The sequence below is a fragment of the Pimephales promelas genome, chromosome 13 (assembly GCF_988280905.1).
Source record: "Pimephales promelas chromosome 13, fPimPro1.hap1.1, whole genome shotgun sequence".
In the NCBI taxonomy this organism is placed as follows: domain Eukaryota; kingdom Metazoa; phylum Chordata; class Actinopteri; order Cypriniformes; family Leuciscidae; genus Pimephales; species Pimephales promelas.
Genome location: NC_142781.1, coordinates 3,163,451 through 3,189,816, shown reverse-complemented (window position 1 = coordinate 3,189,816; position 26,366 = coordinate 3,163,451). Strand labels below are relative to the sequence as shown.

General features: G+C 41.9%; 1 protein-coding gene across 4 annotated transcripts in view; it reads right to left on the bottom strand.

The window, feature by feature from the left end:
• The window catches only part of lama2 (laminin, alpha 2), a 303,798-nt gene that overhangs the window by 106,481 nt on the left and 170,951 nt on the right, over positions 1–26,366 (bottom strand). For 3 of the 4 annotated variants that reach the window (XM_089118333.1, XM_089118331.1, XM_089118334.1), the window contains exons 19-21: positions 16,223–16,434; positions 12,090–12,196; positions 864–1,041 (exon numbers count right to left, since the gene is read on the bottom strand). In XM_089118333.1, coding sequence (XP_088974459.1) covers positions 864–1,041; positions 12,090–12,196; positions 16,223–16,434 — 497 coding nt within the window. Of the gene's footprint in view, positions 1–863; positions 1,042–9,505; positions 9,767–12,089; positions 12,197–16,222; positions 16,435–26,366 lie in introns of all 4 variants that reach the window. The other variant, XM_089118335.1, reaches the window with a different exon arrangement.

Below are 26,366 nucleotides of genomic sequence, written 5' to 3'. Positions count from 1 at the left end.
GAGAAATAAACCAATAGTTGAAATAAAGTCGTTATTTTTGTTGTTTTTTGCGCACAAAAGTGTTCTCGTCGTTTGATAAACTTAAGATTGAGCCCCTGTAGTCACTTGGACTATTTTAACGATGTCTTTAATGACTTTTCGGGGACATCAAGAGTCATTCCCTCAAGAAGCCTATGGACTAGTATGCAGGAGCGATCTTAATATCTTAAATATCTTAATTTGTGTTGTGAAGATGAACGAAGGTCTTACGGGGTTGAAACAACATGAGGGTGAGTAAATACTGACAGAATTTTCATTTTTGGGTGAACTAACCCTTTGTCACGAACATGCATAAAACTTCCTTCATATGTCAAGTCATGGTTATGAAGGTGTCATGTCAGTCTTATGCACACCCCTTCAAGTAAAGTGTTACCAGAATATCTAAATCTCGAGTTAAGACTCCAAATGAGTTTAGTGATTCAGATCAATTAGTGATTACCTCTTCAACTAAAGTGCTACCGTGTTTTCTTGTAAATGTTTAGCTTTACGCCGAGAAACTGTGATCGCTCGCAACAAGCTCAAAAGGTTTTGTGAGAGAAAGCTCAAGGGAATGAAAAAAACCAATAAATAATTGACATACTATTTGTTGGTATGTTTTCAGCAAGAGGGAAATTAATAATGGAAATTAATTCATTAATAAACTATTTTTCGGTATATTTTCGGTGCTCCATAGAAATGGCAAGAGGGAAATTAATAATGTACCTTCACTGAGATCTCATTTGTGTTTTGTTCTATCTTCTGGATTTACTGTAACAATGCATCTAAACACACATCTGGACCTGGACTGAATTAGACCTCCCCGTTCCAGAGGTTTGACTTCTTACGTGTGCAGCCGCCCTCCTGGAAGCTGAAGTGTCCTGGGGCGCAGCGGTCACACTTCTGTTCCGTCACGCCAGGCTGACAGCGGCACTGACCGCTCTCGTCACAATCAAACGACTTCGATCCGAAGGAATTGCAATGGCATGGGACGCAGCCCTGGGAGCCCTGCATGTGAAACCCAGACTGAGAGACCATGCGGAGCAGAGAGAGAGAGAGAGAGAGAGAGAGAGAGAGAGATGTTAAAATAAGGCTGTTGTAAACTTTGTGACACTTTCCACAAATAAGGTACAAAATAGTTTTAAGAAAGCAGCTCATTTACCATCTACTTTGAAAGAACTATTCACTGTAAAAGTTACAGTGAAACTTTAAAAAAAAAAAACTTTTTAAGTTACTTTAACTCATCAAAATAAGTTAAGCAATTTTCTAGTATTTTTAAGTTATACAAGATCCGACATACAACTCTAAGCATCCAAGTTGATTGTACTTAAAAATGTACAGTGTTTAAGATGCATTAGACAGTCCCTCCAGAAAAACGCGATTATGCGATCGTTGAATTCAATGCAAAATCAGCCAAAGTCCGCATATTTATGCGAGGGCCGCATTTTTTCAAATACGCCGCACTTTCGCCGCATAAATTGCCAATTTCCTTGCAAAATATGCGGGGTTAGCATAATTTCATAATCCTCGCATTTTCGTTGCAAAAAAAAGTCACGTGTATTTTAGCAGAAAGTTGAAAAATGTTGCGTTTGCTTCACACCAGAGCAGCCATTTCCCCCTGTTTCCATGGGAACGTTATGAAGTGACGCAATTACGCGTCGCCGGACAGACTCACGGAGGCGATTGACATCTTACAAATCGAACTCGTATAACTGTCTGCCACACGTTCTACCGTCACATCGTTACTTAATAAACAACATAAGATAAAAGAAGTAGCATCAAACAGAAATTACCCGCACACATGGGTTGTTCAAGGCGCACATATAACACTGCAGAGAGTTCAACAGGGAACGCGCAGCTCTTAAAGGGGCCACACCTTATTTACACTCGTTACGGTCTGAAATAAAACAAGATGAGAAATTAAATATTCCCAGCACTTTCTATGATGCAGTATGCTTGCTTATCAAAGGAAGTAATAAGAATTGACTCTTAAATTAGCCTAGTGAGAACAGGATGTTGGGGGAATCACTGAAAAAGAGAAATCTTTTTCATCAAACCACAATTTTTGCAAGTTCTCTCAATTTTTGCAAATTCCTGCAATTTCATCGCATAAATATCCCGCATATTCCATCGCATTTTTAAAGAAAACGGGCCGAGTAGGCTAATCAATCAATTTTTGCCCGCAACAATCACAAAAAAACTGCGCTTTTTTCTGGAAGGACTGAATACTATTATGGTAAATGTTATATATAAATCGCAAATTTTTTCACAAATTTTTGGAAATTACCACCACAAAATCAGTCATTTTGATCGCAAAAATCACAAAAAAAAATCGTGAAATCCTGGAGGGACTGATTAGAGACCTTAGTTTGTATTATTTTTATTTTTATTTTTAATATCAGTTTTTCCACCGACTGTAGCTCAACCTGAAGCTTTTATAAAGAGAAAATTAAATTAATTATTTGGTAACCACAAAACAAACACCGGATCCAATTCAATACCCAACATCAAATAAATAAACTAGGGCCGTCAAACGATTAATCGTGATTAATCGCATCCAAAATAAAAGTTTGTGTTTACATAATATATGTGGGTGCACTGTGTATAATTATTTTGTATATATAAATACACACACATGCATCTATATTTAAGAAAAACAAAATTTATATCTATAAAAAAATATATTTATATATTATATTTATATATTATATTAAAAATTATATTTATATATTATAATATAAATTATATATAAATCTATATACAGTATATACATGAAAATATTTCTTTAATATATACAAGCATGTGTGTGTACTTATATATATATAAAATAATTATACACAGTGCACCCACATATAATATGTAAACTTTTATTTTGGATGCGATTAATCGCGATTAATCGTTTGACAGCCCTAAAATAAACAAATAAATACTTTTTTCTACATGTATTTAATGGTTTATTAAATGAGGGGGAGGATTTGACTAAGAGCATAAAGCTCAATTTTGTACCTGTACTTGTGGAATGTGTCTTACAGTCATACACACATGTATACACACAACCGCCATTAGTGTCTCAGAGAGCCGAAGCCCCTCATGAACTCTGATCACGGCTCTGAACCGGCATGCAGACGACACAGAGCAAACCAGTGTCTGACAACTCACCGTAAAGACTGTATCAAGACTTTAAAGAGGTAAACCACCAACAATTTCATTTTAATGATCAAGGATTAGCTGATAAATCTGCACACAGCATGTGGACGTGAAGCCACTGCTCCGGGGTGATTGACAGCCATCTGTCTGCTAGGAACAGGTGCGCGGTCACCGTGGCAACCGATGACAACTGGTCCTGGCACACGCTGTCAGTGCCACTCCACCGATGCCAAATATATGACGAGACACACAACACACACACACTCACATCCCATCATGCAAAGCTGCAAGCCAAAGCAACAAAACTCTCTTCCAAGAGAACTCGTAAGCGTGCCTTTTTAAAGATTAAGAAGAGACTAAAACAGAAAAAAAGAACAATGTGCTTTCTGCCCGCAGAGACGGATCAACTCTCTTAAGCGCTAATGTTACATAAAAACACATACAGTAATTAAAAGCCAAAGCAAACTGTGCACATTATGTTCCAACCTTCTTAAAGGTTCTATATGTAACTATTTTTATAAAATGAATCCTTTTTTTAATTGCCTGTGTTCAAGGGGTTGTAATCACACATTGGAACGATCCACTTTTCGGGTTTTGCCATTACCTCTGAAGGCCAATATTCTTATTTATATGCGAGGTCTCCGGGTCGGATTTCCTGCGAAATCCATCAGAAGTGACGTGCATGCGCGCTCCCGAGTCCCGAGCCTCTCTATCCTACAGTCTATCATGCGAACAACGGCACTTCAGCTGACGACATGGAGTCTGATAACCCCCCAAAACTCCAACACAAACTCCACATAAATATAAAAAAACAAAAAAAGTTTTGATCTGCTCAAGCTCGTCAGGCAAAACGTGAATCTGATCGACTCCGGACGAAAACGCGGATCAACATAGTAAACTCATGTGAAATGACAAGGTAAACTACAACATTACATGAATACAAAAGAATGTTCCAGGATAACATTAGTATAACATTTAGTATGTAACTTATTTTATTCACTAGATCTAACGTACTGACTAATGTCGTCATCCCACTACCATATTGTTTATACACATTTCCAGACACGTTCAGTACGGTATTGTTACTTCCTACGATCTTACTGATACACTGAAACTGTTCAGTTTAGTTCACTAACCGTTTTCATTATCATATTATACATTCACCTTTGCTGATTGTGAAAGATACACGAATAGTTAGAGAAATGGCTTATGCTATATAACATCACATGTCGGCTAAATGCAGTTTATTGTAACATTATCATGGTACGAGCACAGAGCATTACTTCAACGTCAAGCTGATAAAAGTAGGCTATTATTGTATCTGCAGTGGGAGTTTACATTAGTTTCCAGCATGTGTGATAATTTCGCGTTGCGTTGAAAGTTTCCGTGTGGCTGGGAGTGAATGATCGCTCGCTCTTGAGATTGAGCACGAACACGAGCGTTCTTGTTGCATCACCGCTAGAGGTCGCTAAACGTTGCATACAGCACCTTTAAAGCCAAAGTAAACGCTGTCTTTTTTTATTTACGCGAACACAGTATATTGAGTCTCATTCGCTGAGAACTGCACAAAAGTCGTCTACTTAAGCATGCAGACAAGTTTCTTATGTTGCATGTGAATGTGTTCCCAGACAGCAAACTGACATTGAATCAACGTGGAAACGACGTCTCTCGTGACATTGAAACAACGTTGATTTTGCTCATCGAATTAACGTTGAACCAACGTCAGACGCGGCATTCTTCAAAGCGAAATGAAAATCGAAAATTGGTTTGCTTTCATAACGTTGAAACAACGCGTTGATTTCAAGTTGATTTTCCGTTAGTTTTGAAAGAATGACGCGTCTGACGTTGGTTCAACGTTAATTCGATGAGCAAAACAATGTCAGATCAACGTTGTTTCGATGTCATATTTCCACGTTGATTCAATGTCAGTTTGCTGTCTGGTTTCTTCCTCTCATGATGATGATGGTGAGTCTGGAAAAGGTTAGATGTGTGAGCACACACCAGCACAGAAGTTCAGTTCAAGAGCTTGTGAATTGAGAAATCAAACTTTCCCCAAACTTTAGTCATATAAGGCCCTGTTTACAGGGGGGCTTCAGGATTTTGGACACCGCGCCTCATTTCCAAGTTAGCCTGTGTGTTATTTATCAGTGGAGACTAGGGGTGGCACGGTTCACAAAACCCACGGTTCGGTTTGTATCACGGTTTTAGGGTCACGGTTTTCGGTTCTGTACGGTTCTTGTTATTTTTTCTTTTAATCTTTAACACTCCAGAAATGTACTTCAGCATGTGATATATAGCTTAATTATCCACACTTTAGGATACAGTATTAAAAAAATATATATTATATTCATGCAATCATGCACAAACTGAATTTCACTCTTTGACTTTAAGCACATTTTTGGACTATCTCAGAGGAAAGCTAGGTGAGATTTAGATACAGCAAGAGAGAAGAAATTGACATGCTTTTTGTTTATTTGGCACAAAAAAAAGGAGAATGTGTATCACTATCTCTACAAGAACTTGTGCATTTTTATCACATAAATCTTATTTACACAAAGAAATTAACTTTCATGTATCAACTGCTTACTTTTGTAGCTCTTACCAAAATTCTATCTTTTAAACGAAAAAGAGAGCAACTCTTAAAACACTGTCTTTTAAATGTCAATATACATGAAACCTTGCCTATAGATAATTTAGCTATAGCAATAGGAAAGGCCATAAACATAAAGTGAAATTTAAGTTCAACCTCAACACAAAAACAGTATCAACAATGCTTCTATTCCCAAAATGTGAGGGAACTTTTTTCCACTTAAAATTAAAGTGCAGGGTTTGGAAACGTATGACTGAAGCTCTTATCTATACATAAAGTGCCACTGTAGTTAAATTAAAATATCATAACATGAAATCCAAAATGTTCCCACACACACCGGACTTATAGCATAGACTTATACGACGCTGGCGCATCCTCCAACTCCCTCATCTCTCCCACTTTCCATTTCTCCGCGTGCCGTGACCTGCAGCGCTCCATAATACTCCACTTTTACTGGCTTGTTTATTAACTTGAACCGGCGCTGCACAGAGCGATCGTTAATGACATCAAATACCGCGAAAGTGATGAATGCATACGGAGCCGACTCGCGCTAGACTGATGTTATTCAACGATCGCTCTGTGCAGCGCCGGTCCAATTCGAACAAGCTTATGTCGCGCGAAAAGAAAACACACGTCACATACGGGCACGAGGTTACATTGCGCATGCGTCGAACCGTGAGACGCACACACGCTCCGAACCGAGACAAGCGAACCGAACGGTTCGGGTGTTTTTTCATGTACCGTGCCACCCCTAGTGGAGACCGTTTTCAACAATTTTCATCCAGTCGTTCCAGTTGTATAGTTCGCCGATGCTAGGCTAGCGCGAGTCAACGGTAACTGCTAGCCTGCCATTAAAAACAGTTTAATCCACTCCACAGTTCACCAAACGCAAAGAAATTATAATCGATGTAAGTGTCTGTTGAGAGAATAAATCAAACTAATCAAACCGAGAGAGGTAGTGAGAGAGAGGGGTAGAGAGAGAGAGAGAGAGAGAGAGAGGTAGTCCCGACTGTAGTGCGCTTCGGTCTATGTTTGCTTTTCGGCGCAGGACTACTAACCAGAGCAAAGTAAAATCCCGCCGCTGCTGAGAAACTAGTTCCTGTAAATGTAATGCGATCATTGAGATGCAAAAGTAGTTTGATTTCTAACATCAATCTCTCAACAGGCACTTACATCGATAGTCTAATATAATGTATTTGCGTTTGGTGAACTGTGGAGTGGGTAAAACTGTTTTTAATGGCAGGCTAGCAGTTACCGTTTACTCGCGTTAGCCTCCCAGACAGCAAACTGACATTGAATCAACGTGGAAACGACGTCTCTCATGACATTGAAACAACGTCGATTTTGCTCATCGAATTAACGTTGAACCAACGTCAGACGCGGCATTCTTCAAAGCTAAATGAAAATCGAAAATTGGTTTGCTTTCATAACGTTGAAACAACGCGTTGATTTCAAGTTGATTTTCCGTTAGCTTTGAAAGAATGACGCGTCTGACGTTGGTTCAACGTTAATTCGATGAGCAAAACAATGTCAGATCAACGTTGTTTCGATGTCATATTTCCACGTTGATTCAATGTCAGTTTGCTATCTGGGCTAGCATCGGCAAACTATACAACTGGAACGACTGGATGAAAATTGTTGAAAACGGTCTCCACTGATAAATAACACACAGGGTAACTTGGAAATGAGGCGCGGTGTCCAAAATCCTGATCCACCCCTTTATAAGCGCTTTGGTTGATCGTATCACAAGTGAATAACACTAAACCACAGGTGTACATGGGAACAGAAACATTTTGAGCTTGTCCACTTCTGACCTGGAGATGTGTTCAAACAGCCACAAAGACCGTCGATACTCTCCATATACTGATTTAATGCACATACATTGTGAGAAGTAAGTACACATTTAAACATTGTCGGATGAAGACCCTAGTTTGGTTTGAAGATGAAAAATCAAGCACAATGTTCTCTATCCATTCCTGATTTCTAACACACAGCAGAAATTAAAGGACAACTCCGGCGCAAAATGAACCTTTGGTGTAATTACGCATTGTTACCTAGTCAACCGTTATCTGAGATTTGTTTTCATGATTGCCGAATGTAAATAGTTTTATCTCTAAAAACAGTTTAGCCTATAACGCTAGTATATGGGGCATAGAGTAATGACAAATAAAAATCGCTTGTTATTACCACTAACAAGGCTCAAAATAGCCCCACACCAACACGACAGCATAACAAGGGTCCCTACATTCAAACCGAAGCGTTGAGAACTTTGTCAGTGTCCAAACAGTTTAATAAGAAGATATTTTATACACACAGTCAACTTCGCAAAAACAGGAAGAAGCCATCTTTGAAAAATAGTCTCTACCAGTCGATCTACGAGCGCCGATCCAAGTGCGCTGAACTGTGCAGAATCTCATATGGTCCGTTGTTTCCGGAAGAAACACAAACACAAACCGTTTTCTTCTCTTCAATATGTACACGTAGCCTACTGTTCGCGCTCACCTTATCACCTTATTCACATCTCACCGGCGCACTTGGATCAGCGTTCGTAGATCGACTGGTAGAGACTATTTTTCCAAGATGGCTTCTTCCTGTATTCGCGAAGTTGACTGTGTGTATAAAATATCTTCTTTTTAAACTGTTTGGACACTGACAAAGTTCTCAATGCTTCGGTTTGAATGTAGGGACCCTTATTATGCTGTCGTGTTACTGTGGGGCTATTTTGAGCCTTGTTAGTGGTAATAACAAGTGGTAATTACTTTATGCCCCATATACTAGCGTTATACTTGCGTTATAGGCTAAACTGTTTTAGAGATAAAACTATTTACATTCGGCAATCATGAAAACAAATCTCAGATAACGGTTGACCAGGTAACAATGTGTAATTAGACCAAAGGTTCATTTTGCGCCGGAGTTCTCCTTTAAGCTGATCATCCATATGTTTTTCCGTCGTCAGCTTATTTTGTCCATTAGATCAAAAGATATAACCCATACATTTACCCGCCCACAGACCGTCCCCTGGAAGAAATCAGGACAGAAGTGGTCGAAAGTGGACAAAAGAGACACCAGGTGTGAACGGGAATGACTCTCCCTCGTCTACTTGTGATCCCATCGATCCCACCAGGTGGAAACGGGGCCTGAGTGGTAAAAACAGAACTCAAAACTTTCATGACCATAATCATTATTTCATAAGCAGAAATGCTACCCAATCAAAGCAATGGGAAGTTACCCTAGAATCAGAGGGATTAAATCAGGGGCGAAAGTGGCCATTTTTCCACTACAACATTATAAGTGCGCCTCCAGGACTTTGAAGTCATCATGAAACGGAAGTTGCGTTGGTCTTTTCTTCCTTATGGTGCCGTATATCCGAGTGAAACGCTTCAGGAACAAGAACACATGTGGACGGGCCTTCATTTTGTCCATTTGGAATTGCCCAGCAAACAAATTTAGGTTCTGGGAACGTTAGTTTTTGGTTCCCAGAACGTTCCTAGAACTTAAGGGAATGTTTCTGGAACATTCTCCTTGCGTTATAAAAATGGAACCTAAAAATAACCTACATGGAACGTTCCTATAACGTTTTTGTTTGATTCCCAAAAAAATAACCTCATGGGACCATTCAGGAACATTAGGGGAACATTCTGTGTTTGGTTGGATGGTGGATATTAAATGTTGATTCTCACAGAAAGGCACACACATGCACACACACACACACACACCCATAGAGCCTGTGCACCCATCATGCAGTGCGTTTACCCCTGTGCTGGGGCGGTAGGCCCCTCGAGGGCAGCCCCCTCTGCTCTCCCATCTCTGGATGTGTCTGATGGGCACCTGCTGCACGGGTCTCCGGGTCTCCCTGCGGGTGTGAGCCGGGCGTACGAGGTCACACCTGCGGCCCACGTGCCCGGCCCGGCAGATGCACCTGCCCTCAGAGTCGCAGCGCTGGGACACCGAGCCCCGAGCGCTGCACTGACACGGCATACACAACTGGGACTCGCCATCCCACCAACAGTTCGGCTGAACACACACACACACGGGGTGATGAAGAGGCAGAGGCATGAAAGACTGTGTCCGCTGTGGATCTCATACAGGATTTACTCGTACTGGCGCAGTGAAAAAGAAATGTGCCACTAGCAATAGCCGCGTTTCCATTACCATTCAAACTGCGGATTGAAAATACTGTCAATGGAAACAAGTCAAATTCGGCAAAAAAAAAAAAACTTTAGAAAACAGGCCATTCGAAAACTGCAATGGAAACATTTACAGGTCACCTGACGTACGTAAAAATGATGCGCTATGGTGTGTTTGGACAGAAGTCTTCATTAAACTCATAAAAGTAAAATATATCACGGGAACACTGGGTCTAATCAACAAAGAATGCCACAATTGATGAAGATAAGTAGCCTGGATGCCAGCCAGAACATTTTTTGGTCGGGAAGTTTGGTCTGGACTCGATCCATTGAGGAGAAATTATGATCAGTCAAAAAATGAACGGGCCAATCAGATTGCGAGGGCGGGCTTTAAACGATGATGGACAGATGATCTGCAGGGACGTAATCATCACGTTATCAAAGAGCGCTAATTGATTTCCCTCAGAGATGACTGCAGCTGGAGAATTGAGATGTATAGATTACACTGTCGCGTCTGTTGTGAAATAAATCGACAGCGCATTCATTTTAATCGACAAACAGAAAACTGCAATCAAGGCATTTGTCGATCGGAAAGATATTTTTGCCGTCCTTCCAACATGATTCGGCAAAAGTGTAACTTATCAGCTGGCTCTGACGGTCGCTAAGAAGATGGGACGTGATGAAAATCTTGTGGTCGTTGTGGTTTCTCCTTTGGTCGCACTCATGGAGGAGTAAGTAAAAGGAGCAACACTTGTTATTAGGGCTGGTTAATAAATATCGATTTCTCAATATTAATCGATTCTCATTTTTACGAACCGATATCGATTCTTAAATCTCAAGAATCGATTAGTCATCCTGTTTCATTTGAATGAATGGATCATTGTATCGCGGCTGCGCGCATTCAAAACATCGCAATAATCTTTGTCCTTTGTTATTATTGATATGAAACAAAGTCTCAATTTTCAAATTACGTCCATTTTCTTTAGAAATTCAAAAATATAAATAATGTTTTGGCGCTGTGGCGTGCGATCGCTCTGGAGAAGCAGCGGCGCTGATCTCTCTTCCGGTTTAATAATACCAGTCACAGCGCCAAATAAACATGAATGAGCATCTGAAAGTGTGTTAAAGATAGAGTACAACTTATCCAAATCCGTATCATGTCACATTGATTCGCTCAATCAGCGTTTCAACCGTGGAAAGACGTCAGTTAAACAGCTTGTAATCAATGTCATGTATCGTCATATTTACCTCAGAAAACCCACATCAACTCGTTAGTCAGGCCAGCTAGAAAAAATAACTCCAGAGAGGAGCATTTTGCTAAATATATACACCATATTACATATGCATTATAATCTTAATGTTCTTCAATATTTAATGCATATTTGAACAAATCTGGCAAGTTTTTATGACAGTCACCATTTAAATGTTTATATTTCATATAATCTTCTTATTATAAAAATAAATAAAAGTGTAATTTAAGTGTTTGTGTAGCTACAAAACAGTTCATTATTACCTTCATATTATGCTAATGAAGCCTATAGGCTACAACTAGACTCCCATAGTTTACAGCATTAGTTAAGAGATTTGATTCCCTTGAGAAAATTTGCCATTTATTTTAACTGATATCCAAAATCGAAATTGAATTGCAAGCTTGTGAATCGAAATCGAATCGAATTGTGAAATTTGTGTCAATTCTCAGCCCTACTCGTTATTTAACTTTTAAAATAAGTAAGTTCTGTAGTTGAAAACTGCGCTTTGCAAAGGAGTTGACTTACTGCGTTGCTTTGATTGGTTGTGACTGTCCAATTGAGTGCAGAGGTTGTTTTTTTTTCCTGGTTCGGTTAAGACACGCCTCATAATCAAAGCCCTACGGAGCGGTTTCAGACTCATATTCTCACTAGAATATGAGTATGACGAAGTCAGGCTAGAAGATAAGCAGATCTGAGGGATAAACACCTCATATGTGACACTCACAGGTAATGCTTGATAACACGTCTACGTCTACGTAATAATAACGGCCAGTGCGGTGGCTGGGATAAACCTAGCAACATCCGTCGCCATGATGTTTGGAATGACTTTTGACGTTTTAGTGGCAGATTATCGGTTAATGGAAACAATTTTTGATCAACATTTAGAAAATATCGCAAAAGTTTTGCGCACGTCTGTAATGGAAGCACGGCTAATGACAGCATTCGGTGTTGTGTACCCACCATACACTCCTCACACTGGCGTCCGAGCACATGTTGTCGACACTGGCACTGGCCGGTCTCCTGATGGCACACCTCCGACACCGACCCGTTACTGTGACACCGACACGCTACACACACAGACACAGACAAAATATACATTACGCACTTATACTCTTATTTTGTAATTCATCATTGGAGTCTGAATCTTCTCCCCCTCCGCTCCGAAGTGTCCAACTTTCCACACTTGTTTTTTTCCAGTTTATTAATTGCATCATCCAGGTATTTAAAGTGCACTTTTTCTTTTAGGAATTTTCAGTGAACAAACTACTTTTAACTACAAACTATTTTACTACAAAATATCATAGAATAGTGCAGATGTATGCAAATTGGGACACCTATTAAAATCCATTAAAGTCCCCCTGATCATCTACCACCACACATAATAAACGAGGCAAGGGGGCCTTTACATTCAATATACTACCAGTCAGTCACAATATTGGAATATGGTTCTCATTGGTTTTTAATAGGGCTGTCAAACGATTAATCGCGATTAATCGCATCCAAAATAAAAGTTTGTGCTTACATAATATATGTGGGTGCATTGTGTATAATTATTTTATGTATATAAAAACACACACATGCTTGTATATATTCAAGAAATATTTTCATGTATATACTGTATATAGATTGATATATAATTTATATTATATATAAATATAAATAATTTATATATAAATAATATTTTTTTTCTTAAATATACATGCATGTTATTTTGTATATATATATATAAATAATATATTTTTTTCTTAAATATACATGCATGTTATTTTGTATATATATACAAACTTTAATTTTGGATGCGATTAATCGCGATTAATCGTTTGACAGCCCTAGTTTTTAATATTTTTAAAGGTCTCCTGCTCACCAAGGCTGCATTTATTTGATCAAAATAAAAACAGTGAAAACAGTGAAATATATAAATATAAACATTATAAAATGTGAATAAATAGTAAAATGTAAATCAAAGCTGAATTTTGTCACATGACCCTCCAGAAATCACTCTAATATACTTTTAAATTGGCTTTTTAATTTTTTTATTTGCTGCTCATGAAACATTTCTGTAGTGGCGCTTCATATTGTTGAGGAAACCTCCACACACAACTATTCAAACGTGTGGAGTGTGCAAGATTAATGCTTTTATTCAGCAACGACCTATTCAATTGGTCAAAAGTGACACAAAAAAGACTTATTTTTCAAATAAATGCTGTTCTTTTGAACGTCATGTTCATCAAAGAATCCTGCAAAATAAAATGCATCATAGTTTCCACAAAAATATGAACAGCACAACATTTTTCAATGTAGGTCACTCAAACAACTCCCCATTGAGCGCTGCGCTCCCACTGCATTGTTCTGCTCTTCACAACACAAATAAAGTCAGTCCAATTTTCTTCAATTAAATATAAACTTGCTCCAGAGTTTGGAAACGGGCGAGCATTGAACAGTACAGACCTGAGGTCAGCAACTGCGGCTTGGTGCACATTTTTCAAACATGACTTTTGTACAGTATTAAGTGGTGAAAAGCTTCTATTTAACAATTTTCTAGTTTGATATTAAAATTGACGTTTTTTTCAGTCTGATAATAGAGTTTTATTATTTTATAAGTACATACATTTACGTAAAGAGAATATCTCATTACAAATGAAAACATTAAAAATCCTAAAACTGTCTGTATATACCAGGTTTAATCCCATCGTTTGATTTGAACATGTTTTGCAATATTATAACCATCTGAAATGAGCTACGGTCTGTAGGAACACATCGAGAGTTGAAAACTGTTTCCTGGTCATGTTTCATGCGTAACCATGGGAATCGCCTCTAGCGTATACAGTAACAGCTGAAATTAAAAACCAGTGAGATTATTCAATATCCCATGACCCCTTTGCATGCTAATCAGCGCAGTGTGTGTGCAAAACAATCAAAGAGAGCGACTGTATCCTGCTTCAGATGGCAGTGTGTGTGCGACCGTGGCCTGCAGGAGGACAGATTGCGGTTCGATGTAATGCACACACACTTTCTGAGCACAGATGGTGCAGCGTGAGGCCTGTTGGAGGGGAATCGGTGTGTGTATTGTCCTTGAGGCTAGACGGCCTGAGCTTGATACTGGATCAGCTCACCTCTCTCACACACATCTGCCATATATTCCAGACTGTCTGGAAGTACACAATTTAATTTCTACAAAAATTGACACATTAACAACTTTTAAAGTGACAGCCAAATATGGCGTTTAAAGAAAGGAAGGAAAGAGCTTAAGATACGGCACCCTACAGTAATATAACAATAGTACAGTCAGTCCCTCCAGGATTTCACGATTTTTTTTTGTGTGATTTTTGCGATCAAAATGACTGATTTTGTGGTGGTAATTTCCCAAAATTTGTGAAAAAATTTGCGATTTATATTTAACATTTACCATAATAGTATTCAGTCCTTCCAGAAAAACGCAGAGTTTTTTTGTGATTGTTGCTGGCAAAAATTGATTGATTACGCGGCCCGTTTTCTTTAAAAATGCGATGGAATATGCGGGATATTTATGCAATTTTATGCGATGAAATTGCAGGAACTTGCAAAAATTGCGGTTTGATGAAAAAGAGAAAAAAAGTGATTCGCCCAACATCCTGTTCTCACTAGGCTAATGTAAGAGTCAATTCTTATTACTTCCTTTGATAAGCAAGCATACTACATCATAGAAAGTGCTGGGAACTCATTTTGTTTTATTTCAGACTGTAAGGAGTGTAAATAAGGTGTGGCCCCTTTAAGAGCTGCGCGCTCCCTGTTGAACTCTCTGCAGTGTTATTTGTGCGCATCGAACACCCCATGTGTGCGGGTAATTTCTGTTTGATGCTACTTCTTATATCTTATGTTGTTTATTAAGTAACGATGTGACGGTAGAACGTGTGACAGACAGTTATACGAGTTCGATTTGTGAGATGTCAATCCCCTCCGTGAGTCTGTCTGGCGTCGCTTAATTGCGTCACTTCATAACGTTCCCATGGAAACAGGGGGAAATGGCTGCTCTTGTGTGAAGCAAACGCAACATTTTTCAACTTTCTGCTAAGATACATGTGACTTTTTTTGCAACGAAAATGCGAGGATTATGAAATTATGCAAACCCCGCATATTTTGCACGGAAATCGGCAATTTATGCGGCGAAAGTGCGGCGTATTTGAAAAAATGCGGCCCCCGCATAAATATGCGGACCTTGGCTGATTTTGCATTGAATTCAGCGATCGCATAATCGCGTTTTTCTGGAGGGACTGTACAGTGTTTAAACATGCTGAGTAATACTATAGGAACTGAATCCCGTACTCAATAACATTTACAATGCTAATATATTACTTTTTACTCCTTGCAATTTCATTTGCGCCTTCAAAGTACATTTCACAGGTTATGTTAACTTAATGAATTATATAGGTCAAAATTATAAAAACCCATACAAATTGCATTTTCATAAAAAGTCAAATGTCTATGAACGTGATGACAGCGACTTCTCTGATTGGTGGATTATGTGTCATCATCACTGGATCTTCCATTTAAATGACAAACTGACATACACAGGGATTCTCCAATCACGTAGTCCGCTTTAACCCTGACCTCACATTCATTTCCGACTGCCAAACACACATTTCCACAACCGATGCATAGAACGGAGCTTCTGCCCTACTTTTTTTCTTATTCAATAATCCGTTTCACTGTGATGTATGTCACGATACAGAGGAAAAAGATGCCTCTGCATCCATTACATTTGATGTTGACAGTCTCCCGGTTCAGATGGGACCAGCTTTCCCAGAGGACGTCAGGTAAACTGGTGTTTCGCAGATTTTAATCCTGCCTGAATCAAACGCGTCTGTTTTTCAGCGCCTAGTGTTTTTCAGCTGTCTCGTCTTTCCTCTGAGAAAACCCATCCCACATGGACGAGAATGTCTGTGATGTTATTTATTTTTTTACAGTGCTTCTCCTACTCCTTTTTATGCTTGACAGACATGGTCACTATAATATCTGTGATGAAAAACATATTTTTAAAGATAAAAAAAAAAACGTAACGTCGGCCTTTGGTTTAGTTGTTGGCTAAAACAATGAAACTCGGCATCTTCACTCACCTTGGCAATTCTTGGCCACGAGGGCATCTCCAAAGTATCCGTCAGCACACCTCCCGCAGTCAGGCCCTCCGTATCCCTCACGGCAGCGCAGACAGGCTCCGGTCACCGGGTCGCAGCTAAGCGCCGCTGTGCGGTCCAGGTTACCGTTACACACACACGGCTGACAGGAACCCCCAGGAACGTCGGGACGGCCGAAATATCCATTAGCACATCTGAGGTCGTCAAGAGCAGAGAGAAGACGTACTTTAAAAAAGCGTAGTCAAAATACTCCAGGCTGCACTTCTGCAGTGACACAACACTGTATCTCGGATCTTTTTCCCGATCGTTTCCGGCACAGAATAAAAAATTAAAAAGGTAATTGCGACTTTTTATCCGACAATTTTGACTTTCTCTCACAATTTTGTGAGATAAAGTCACAATTGTGAGTTATAAAGTCAGAATTGCGTGATATAAAGTTGCAATTGCGTGTTATAAAGTCAGAATTGCGAGATATAAAGTTGCAATTGCGTGTTATAAAGTCAGAATTGCATGATTATATCACGCAATTGGGAGATATAAAGTCTAATTCTACTACTAATACTGATTTTATAACACGCAACTGCGATTATTCGCTGACGCAAAACTTGCAATACATTTTTTTCTCCTATTCATGAGAGTAATCAACTGGTAAAGTTTCATGGTGATATCTGTAGGTTAAAATTTTTACCCCATCACCTTAAAGGATTAGTTCACTTTTGAAAAAACGTTTGCTGATAATTTACTCACCCCCATGTCATCCAAGATGTCCATGTCTTTCTTTCCTCAGTCGAAAAGAAATTTAGGTTTTTGATGAAAACATTCCAGGATTTTTCTCCATATAATGGACTTCAATGGGAACCGGATGGTTCAAGGTCCGAAAGACAGTTAATAACAGTTTCAGATGCAGCTTCAAATGTCTTTAAACGACACCAGACGATGAATAAGGGTCTTATCATGCGAAACGATCGGTTATTTCAAAGCTTATTCCAAAAATGTAACTTTTATAAGGACAAATGCTAGCCTTTCTCCATTCTGTGAGGCGCGTTTACAACGTCACGTAATACGTAATTACGTTCAAAAGGTCACGGGCGACGAAGCCGAAAGTACAGAGTCAGTGTTTACAAGTTGAACGCATAGGTTGAACGTGAAAACTAACTCAAACACCGTTTACAAAAAAGGAATTAAAAGGAAAAACAACGATGTCGGACGATTTTGATTCTGTACTTCCGGCTACGTCGCCCGTGACCTTTTGAACGTAATTACGTATTACGTGACGTTACAAACGCGCCTCACAGAATAGAGCAAGGCTAGCATTTGTCCTTAGAAAAGTTACATTTCTGGAATAAGTTTTGAAATAACCGATCGTTTCGCATGATAAGACCCTTATTCATCGTCTGGTGTCGTTTAAAGACATTTGAAGCTGCATCTGAAACTGTTATTAACTGTCTTTTGGACCTGAACCATCCGGTTCCCATTGAAGTCCATTATATGGAGAAAAATCCTGGAATGTTTTCATCAAAAACCTAAATTTCTTTTCGACTGAGGAAAGAAAGACATGGACATCTTGGATGACATGGGGGTGAGTAAATTATCAGCAAAAGTTTTTTCAAAAGTGAACTACTCCTTTAAGGAGCCAATTGGCGACCATCTTGAATTTCAAGGTCAAAAATTGGTCAAATCAATAAATCTACATCATTTATGAATTTCTTGATCCAAATAGTCTCAGAAACCATGTATTATGCAGTGTGGGCAAGAAAATTAAAAAGTTAATTTCCAGCTTGGTCGACGGCAGCCATTTTGGATATAGGGCTCTCACAAAACTCACCCCGGCTAAAATTTTTCTTAAACCTTTATAGATGACAAATCCAGTGAGAAACGAACCATCGCTCTGCGCGGTCATGGAAAAGCTATAGATGACCCAACTATATCACGCATTTCTGAGAAATAAAAGTCAATAATGAGTGAGATTGCAATGTTTTCTTCTGTGGTGGAAACAAGCTTCCATACTTAGACTCTCTTCCCTCTTACATTATAAAATAGTTTATGCTTAAATCAATTTCTCACGAGCATGTGTTTTATTAATTGCTACGCAGCCATTTAATGACCTGGATAATGTACAGTCAGCTCGGGGTCCAGGTCACTGTGTGGGTTTGTTTCGCGATAATCAACAAGTGAACATTTATAGCTCATGTACAGTATGATGCATAAAGATTTCCAGCTTGACGGTGGTGCTCAGAGGTCACCTTACCCAGTTATGATAGTGTGTGTACACAAACACTAAACCTTAACTCATCTGAGCTGAGCGTTCTAGAGAATAGCTGGTGTAAATGGGATGAATGGACACACTTAAGGAAAGCATTTAAGTGTATTGCATTCTCAGACGTGTGCTGTTTCTCTTTGTGTACACACTACAGTCCGTCTGATGAACAACCCTCTTTTGATCATGAAAAGAGCACCCGAGACTTTTCTCGCCAAAACAAAGCCCAGACGATGAGAATGTGAGAGAAATATAAGGGGAAGAGACGCTATCACTTCCTCCGCTCGCTTCGCCCACCCGCTCTTCTTATCGGCTGTCGGTGCGTCCGGATCCAGTATCTCTACTGAAGCGACTTGTGCTGCGGGCTGATAAACACGCAGTCTATCCACTCGCTTCATGTTAAATGGATTCCTCTGCGCTTATCTGCACACGGCTGCGCTATCTGCATGATGGCGGAAAGAGAAAGTAATCAGTGTGTTTCACTCGCGCTCAGCGGATTCCACGAGCAACCCTAGATTTATTAATTGAATATGGGATTGCTTGTGACTGTCTTTACAGGCTAGTTCAGAATCTAGCTCTAACTGTTCATGTTGGAGATTTTAACATTTAAAACATCTCACAATAACTTTAAAAGACATCATATCCCTTTAATGGTACGAATGCTCTGGGGTCATACAGTAAAATCTGCATTTATACGTCGGGTCAGATTACAAAGCGTCCTTTTACTAAACGGCTTGCCATTTAACAATGAATTTCAAGTGGCTTTGGTAGGAAATTGTCTTTTAAGCACTTGACTGTAAACGGGGAGATCTGTTCACATCTAGGTGATTTTGTTTTGTATGTTAAAACTGACCAACACTGTAAAAAATGATTTTTTGGTTAAGTAAATACTAGTGAAAAAACCCAATGTAATTTACTTGAAAAAGTTAGTTCAGGCCAGAATTTAAAAAACTAAGTAAATTCCATATCAGTACTTATTTCAAGCGAGTATAAATGAAAGTGTAATATCAACTCAATAAAATTACGTAAAAATTACTCAACTTTTCTGATACCGGGGTTCCCATCATGCACTGGACCTTGAATAATTAATGAGGTTCATTTTTCACTGGTTTCCAGCTGTATTTACACTGTTTTATCATTGATTTTTGTTTTCAGTATTAGTAAATTGCCATTTTGTGACATTTCGAGTAAATTTTTTGCTTAAAACGACACATTCAAACACAAAAACGATCCATCAAATGTTACCACCATTGTGTATTGTCTACCAAGTATTGAGGTGTTTGCATTCACATATTCAGTAGTGATGGGATTTATGGCTCTTTGAGGGGATCCGGATCTTGGCGAGCCGTTCCTTTCAAAGAGCCGTTCAAAAGAATGGCTCTTTTGGCTCTTTTTAAATATTTAGTATAATCACTGGGAGGAATGATAAGGTGAGATTTGTAGTCAAATAATTCAAACTCAGATATCACACATCAATATCTGAGTTTGAATTATTCTGAAATGTTGATTATTACCTCATTTGTCATGTGTGGACTATATTCCATATGGTTGCACAACATCCCTCTGCTTAGAAAGTGACATCACTATTTTGATTTTACCTCTAGTACAAACCCAGATAGCAAACTGACATTGAATCAACATGGAAACGACGTCTCTCATGACATTGAAACAACATTGATTTTGCTCATCGAATTAACGTTGAACCAACGTCAGATGCGGCATTCTTCAAAGCTAAATGAAAATCGAAAATTGGTTTGCTTTCACAACGTTGAAACAACGCGTTGATTTCAAGTTGATTTTCCGTTAGTTTTGAAAGAATGACGCGTCTGACGTTGGTTCAACGTTAATTCGATGAGCAAAACAATGTTAGATCAACGTTGTTTCGATGTCATATTTCATCGTTGATTCAATGTCAGTTTGCTATCTGGGAAGTGTGTGTATGTGTAAAGCTGTTGACTTAAGTTATTCATTCAATACCACAAGAACATTTTGATAAAAAAAAACAAAACAAAATATATTTAAAGTTGTAAATGTATACTGTAGATACAATAACATGAACACAAAATGCAATGTGTCATGATTCTGCCTTCTTGTCTTTTATTTTCTCTAGTCGTGAGGCAGGATCATGACAGAATCATGTTTTGTGTGCAAGCGCATGGCCTGTTTGGGCCATGTGCTTGTGTTGTCTCGTTAACTTACCCCGCCCCCTTGTTATCCTAGTCTTGTGATTATTGTCTAGTCAGTTTCACCTGTCCTGGTCATTAGTGTTCCCCTTTATAATCCCCTTGTGTTTGCTGTCCTGTGTCGGTTCATTGTTTGAAACATGCTGTGAAACCTGCTGTGAGAGCTGTTTGTTGTTTTGTGAAGTTTGCAGTGAGTAATCCCTTGAGTTAACTGTTAATCCAGAGTCTGTTCGTGTTTTAGTATTGTTCCTGTCTTGACCTCGGTTTAAGTCTAGTGTTTGTTACCCAGTCTTGTTTTGCCCCCTCGTGGGCTTTGTTTTCCTTTTTTGTCCTAATAAACCCTGAGTTCATTGTACACTGTCTGCGTTTGGGTTCATCATCCTTCCACTTCATAACAGAATGAACCGACCAGAGAAGAACCCAGCAGACTGTTTGTCTTTCCCCAATAGACCACAACCGGCTGACCAAGAATTATGGTGGCAGTCGGCCATCGCAGATAGTAGAGCTGGAAGACTTCCATTTCCTCCCCAGGGTGAGTTGTCCCTGCAGAAGTATGCTCAGGTCGTTGAAGAAAGGAGATTCTTCCTGCCTGAGGTCCTGGTTTCTCGCTATTTCATCGCCGGTCTCAACTCTCCACCTCCGTTGACTGAACGGGAGGAGCTCACTCGTCGCCCATTTCAAGCTGTGGTGGATAGCTTATCCCGGAGAGAGTCACAGACACCCACAAGCTTGTCACCACCTGCCAGGCTGCCAGTGATCCCGGAGGGTCACATTTTAGCCGTGGTTACGCAGGGGAACCAGGCTCACTCCACTTCGGCTCCCGACGCATCAGCTGCACCCGCAAGTCTCCGTGGCAAGCGAGAGAGACGGCTGTCGTGGGAGTCTACTTCGGAGTCCTCTTCAACTGAGACCACACTTCCTGTCGTGCTTCCCCAACCGGTCACAAGCCTGGCTATGTCCTCTGCTCCACGACCCAGGAAGAAGAAGAGGAAGAAGGGAGCCTCTGGTCCTCTGTCTCTGTCTCTCCCAGAGCCCGCTCCAGCAGGCGCCGTCCCAGAGCCCGCTCCAGCAGGCGCCGTCCCAGAGCCCGCTCCAGCAGGCGCCGTCCCAGAGCTCGCTCCAGCAGGCGCCGTCCCAGAGCCCACTGCGGAGAGAGTTGCGGCCGATCTAGCCGCAAGAGAGATTCTGCAGTCGGTTTCTGCTCGTCAGGAGATGCCCATCTCTCTGGCTGCCAAGACCCTGTCTGACTATTTGTCCAGTCTGATCAAGATCCTCGAAGTGCCTGTCCTGTCCTGTCCCGAGCCCACTGTGTCTGTAAGTGCTGTCCCTGAACCTGTGTCTGTAAGTGCTGTCCCTGAACCTGTGTCTGTAAGTGCTGTCCCTGAACCCGCTGCTGTAAGCGCTGTCCCTGAACCTGTGTCTGTAAGCGCTGTCCCTGAACCTGTGTCTGTAAGCGCTGTCCCTGAACCCGCTGCTGTAAGCGCTGTCCCTGAACCCGCTGCTGTAAGCGCTGTCCCTGAACCTGTGTCTGTAAGCGCTGTCCCTGAACCTGTGTCTGTAAGCGCTGTCCCTGAACCTGTGTCTGTAAGCGCTGTCCCTGAACCTGTGTCTGTAAGCGCTGTTCCTGAACCTGTGTCTGTAAGTGCTGTCCCTGAACCTATGTCGGTAGGCGCTGTCCCTGAACCTGCAGCGGAGAACACCACTCCCAAGTCGGAGAGGATGATCGTCGGATCAGAGTCACCTTCTGTGAGCTCTGTCCCAGTTTTCCCTCTGCGATCTCCTACCACACCCCCCGTCATGAGTCCAGCTTCGTGTCCATCGTTCGCTGTACCCCCAGTTGCTATCCCTGTTGTGACTTCCACTGTTCCCAAGACCTCGTGTGTTTCCCCGGTCAGTCCTGTCTGCGCTCAACCCCGGTCCCGGACTGTTTCCCCATTTGTCCCTGTCCCCACGGTCCCTGGACTTCCGTTTGTTTCCCCTGTCTCCCCTGTCATGGCTCAACCCCGGACTGTTTTTCCCTTGTCCCACACCACTCCTCCCAAGCCCGCTCGGTCCTCTCTTCCTAAGTCCACTCCCTGTGGTCCCAGGACCCCTGTCCCGCCCACCCACCCTGGACAGTCGCTCAAAGACTCTGTGTTTCCTCCACCTCCTCTGCCTTGTATGTTGTTTTTGATGTTTCACCCCAATCCTGTCGTTGTGTATTTTTGTATGCCTTTGTTAGTTTTTGCTATGTACTGTTGGTTTGTGTCTTTGTCACAGTCTGTCATGTCCCGTGTTTAATGTCCCCTTGAGGAGCGTCTGGAAGCCGCTCCTTAAGGTGGGGGTTCTGTCATGATTCTGCCTTCTTGTCTTTTATTTTCTCTAGTCGTGAGGCAGGATCATGACAGAATCATGTTTTGTGTGCAAGCGCATGGCCTGTTTGGGCCATGTGCTTGTGTTGTCTCGTTAACTTACCCCGCCCCCTTGTTATCCTAGTCTTGTGATTATTGTCTAGTCAGTTTCACCTGTCCTGGTCATTAGTGTTCCCCTTTATAATCCCCTTGTGTTTGCTGTCCTGTGTCGGTTCATTGTTTGAAACATGCTGTGAAACCTGCTGTGAGAGCTGTTTGTTGTTTTGTGAAGTTTGCAGTGAGTAATCCCTTGAGTTAACTGTTAATCCAGAGTCTGTTCGTGTTTTAGTATTGTTCCTGTCTTGACCTCGGTTTAAGTCTAGTGTTTGTTACCCAGTCTTGTTTTGCCCCCTCGTGGGCTTTGTTTTCCTTTTTTGTCCTAATAAACCCTGAGTTCATTGTACACTGTCTGCGTTTGGGTTCATCATCCTTCCACTTCATAACAGAATGAACCGACCAGAGAAGAACCCAGCAGACTGTTTGTCTTTCCCCAATAGACCACAACCGGCTGACCAAGAATTATGGTGGCAGTCGGCCATCGCAGATAGTAGAGCTGGAAGACTTCCATTTCCTCCCCAGGGTGAGTTGTCCCTGCAGAAGTATGCTCAGGTCGTTGAAGAAAGGAGATTCTTCCTGCCTGAGGTCCTGGTTTCTCGCTATTTCATCGCCGGTCTCAACTCTCCACCTCCGTTGACTGAACGGGAGGAGCTCACTCGTCGCCCATTTCAAGCTGTGGTGGATAGCTTATCCCGGAGAGAGTCACAGACACCCACAAGCTTGTCACCACCTGCCAGGCTGCCAGTGATCCCGGAGGGTCACATTTTAGCCGTGGTTACGCAGGGGAACCAGGCTCACTCCACTTCGGCTCCCGACGCATCAGCTGCACCCGCAAGTCTCCGTGGCAAGCGAGAGAGACGGCTGTCGTGGGAGTCTACTTCGGAGTCCTCTTCAACTGAGACCACACTTCCTGTCGTGCTTCCCCAACCGGTCACAAGCCTGGCTATGTCCTCTGCTCCACGACCCAGGAAGAAGAAGAGGAAGAAGGGAGCCTCTGGTCCTCTGTCTCTGTCTCTCCCAGAGCCCGCTCCAGCAGGCGCCGTCCCAGAGCCCGCTCCAGCAGGCGCCGTCCCAGAGCCCGCTCCAGCAGGCGCCGTCCCAGAGCTCGCTCCAGCAGGCGCCGTCCCAGAGCCCACTGCGGAGAGAGTTGCGGCCGATCTAGCCGCAAGAGAGATTCTGCAGTCGGTTTCTGCTCGTCAGGAGATGCCCATCTCTCTGGCTGCCAAGACCCTGTCTGACTATTTGTCCAGTCTGATCAAGATCCTCGAAGTGCCTGTCCTGTCCTGTCCCGAGCCCACTGTGTCTGTAAGTGCTGTCCCTGAACCTGTGTCTGTAAGTGCTGTCCCTGAACCTGTGTCTGTAAGTGCTGTCCCTGAACCCGCTGCTGTAAGCGCTGTCCCTGAACCTGTGTCTGTAAGCGCTGTCCCTGAACCTGTGTCTGTAAGCGCTGTCCCTGAACCCGCTGCTGTAAGCGCTGTCCCTGAACCCGCTGCTGTAAGCGCTGTCCCTGAACCTGTGTCTGTAAGCGCTGTCCCTGAACCTGTGTCTGTAAGCGCTGTCCCTGAACCTGTGTCTGTAAGCGCTGTCCCTGAACCTGTGTCTGTAAGCGCTGTTCCTGAACCTGTGTCTGTAAGTGCTGTCCCTGAACCTATGTCGGTAGGCGCTGTCCCTGAACCTGCAGCGGAGAACACCACTCCCAAGTCGGAGAGGATGATCGTCGGATCAGAGTCACCTTCTGTGAGCTCTGTCCCAGTTTTCCCTCTGCGATCTCCTACCACACCCCCCGTCATGAGTCCAGCTTCGTGTCCATCGTTCGCTGTACCCCCAGTTGCTATCCCTGTTGTGACTTCCACTGTTCCCAAGACCTCGTGTGTTTCCCCGGTCAGTCCTGTCTGCGCTCAACCCCGGTCCCGGACTGTTTCCCCATTTGTCCCTGTCCCCACGGTCCCTGGACTTCCGTTTGTTTCCCCTGTCTCCCCTGTCATGGCTCAACCCCGGACTGTTTTTCCCTTGTCCCACACCACTCCTCCCAAGCCCGCTCGGTCCTCTCTTCCTAAGTCCACTCCCTGTGGTCCCAGGACCCCTGTCCCGCCCACCCACCCTGGACAGTCGCTCAAAGACTCTGTGTTTCCTCCACCTCCTCTGCCTTGTATGTTGTTTTTGATGTTTCACCCCAATCCTGTCGTTGTGTATTTTTGTATGCCTTTGTTAGTTTTTGCTATGTACTGTTGGTTTGTGTCTTTGTCACAGTCTGTCATGTCCCGTGTTTAATGTCCCCTTGAGGAGCGTCTGGAAGCCGCTCCTTAAGGTGGGGGTTCTGTCATGATTCTGCCTTCTTGTCTTTTATTTTCTCTAGTCGTGAGGCAGGATCATGACAGAATCATGTTTTGTGTGCAAGCGCATGGCCTGTTTGGGCCATGTGCTTGTGTTGTCTCGTTAACTTACCCCGCCCCCTTGTTATCCTAGTCTTGTGATTATTGTCTAGTCAGTTTCACCTGTCCTGGTCATTAGTGTTCCCCTTTATAATCCCCTTGTGTTTGCTGTCCTGTGTCGGTTCATTGTTTGAAACATGCTGTGAAACCTGCTGTGAGAGCTGTTTGTTGTTTTGTGAAGTTTGCAGTGAGTAATCCCTTGAGTTAACTGTTAATCCAGAGTCTGTTCGTGTTTTAGTATTGTTCCTGTCTTGACCTCGGTTTAAGTCTAGTGTTTGTTACCCAGTCTTGTTTTGCCCCCTCGTGGGCTTTGTTTTCCTTTTTTGTCCTAATAAACCCTGAGTTCATTGTACACTGTCTGCGTTTGGGTTCATCATCCTTCCACTTCATAACACAATGTAAATAAATACAAGCAGTTCCTTACTTTATGGCTTTTTTTAACTGGAGTAACCATGTGATGGCAGCGTGCACAAGTTTTGGCTCCGCTCCTACCCAATGACATAGGCACGTAGGGTTATAAAAGATAACGTAAAAGATGCACGCGCGTGCACAACTATCGCCCCTGCGCTAACTGAGGAGCTAATTTGTGAGCATCTGTGTAAAACACGCATAGGAAAAAAAGAACGACAGAAAGAACGGCTCCCCTCCAGCCGCGACTCGGCTCCCATCGTTCATGTTTATGAGCCGTTCAAAAGAATCGGTTCGTTCACGAACGTCACAACTCTAATATTCAGGCTTAAAGTCTGACATGATGTATACATAAATTACTTAGATGATCTAAGTAAAGAACATACTATAAATGACTAA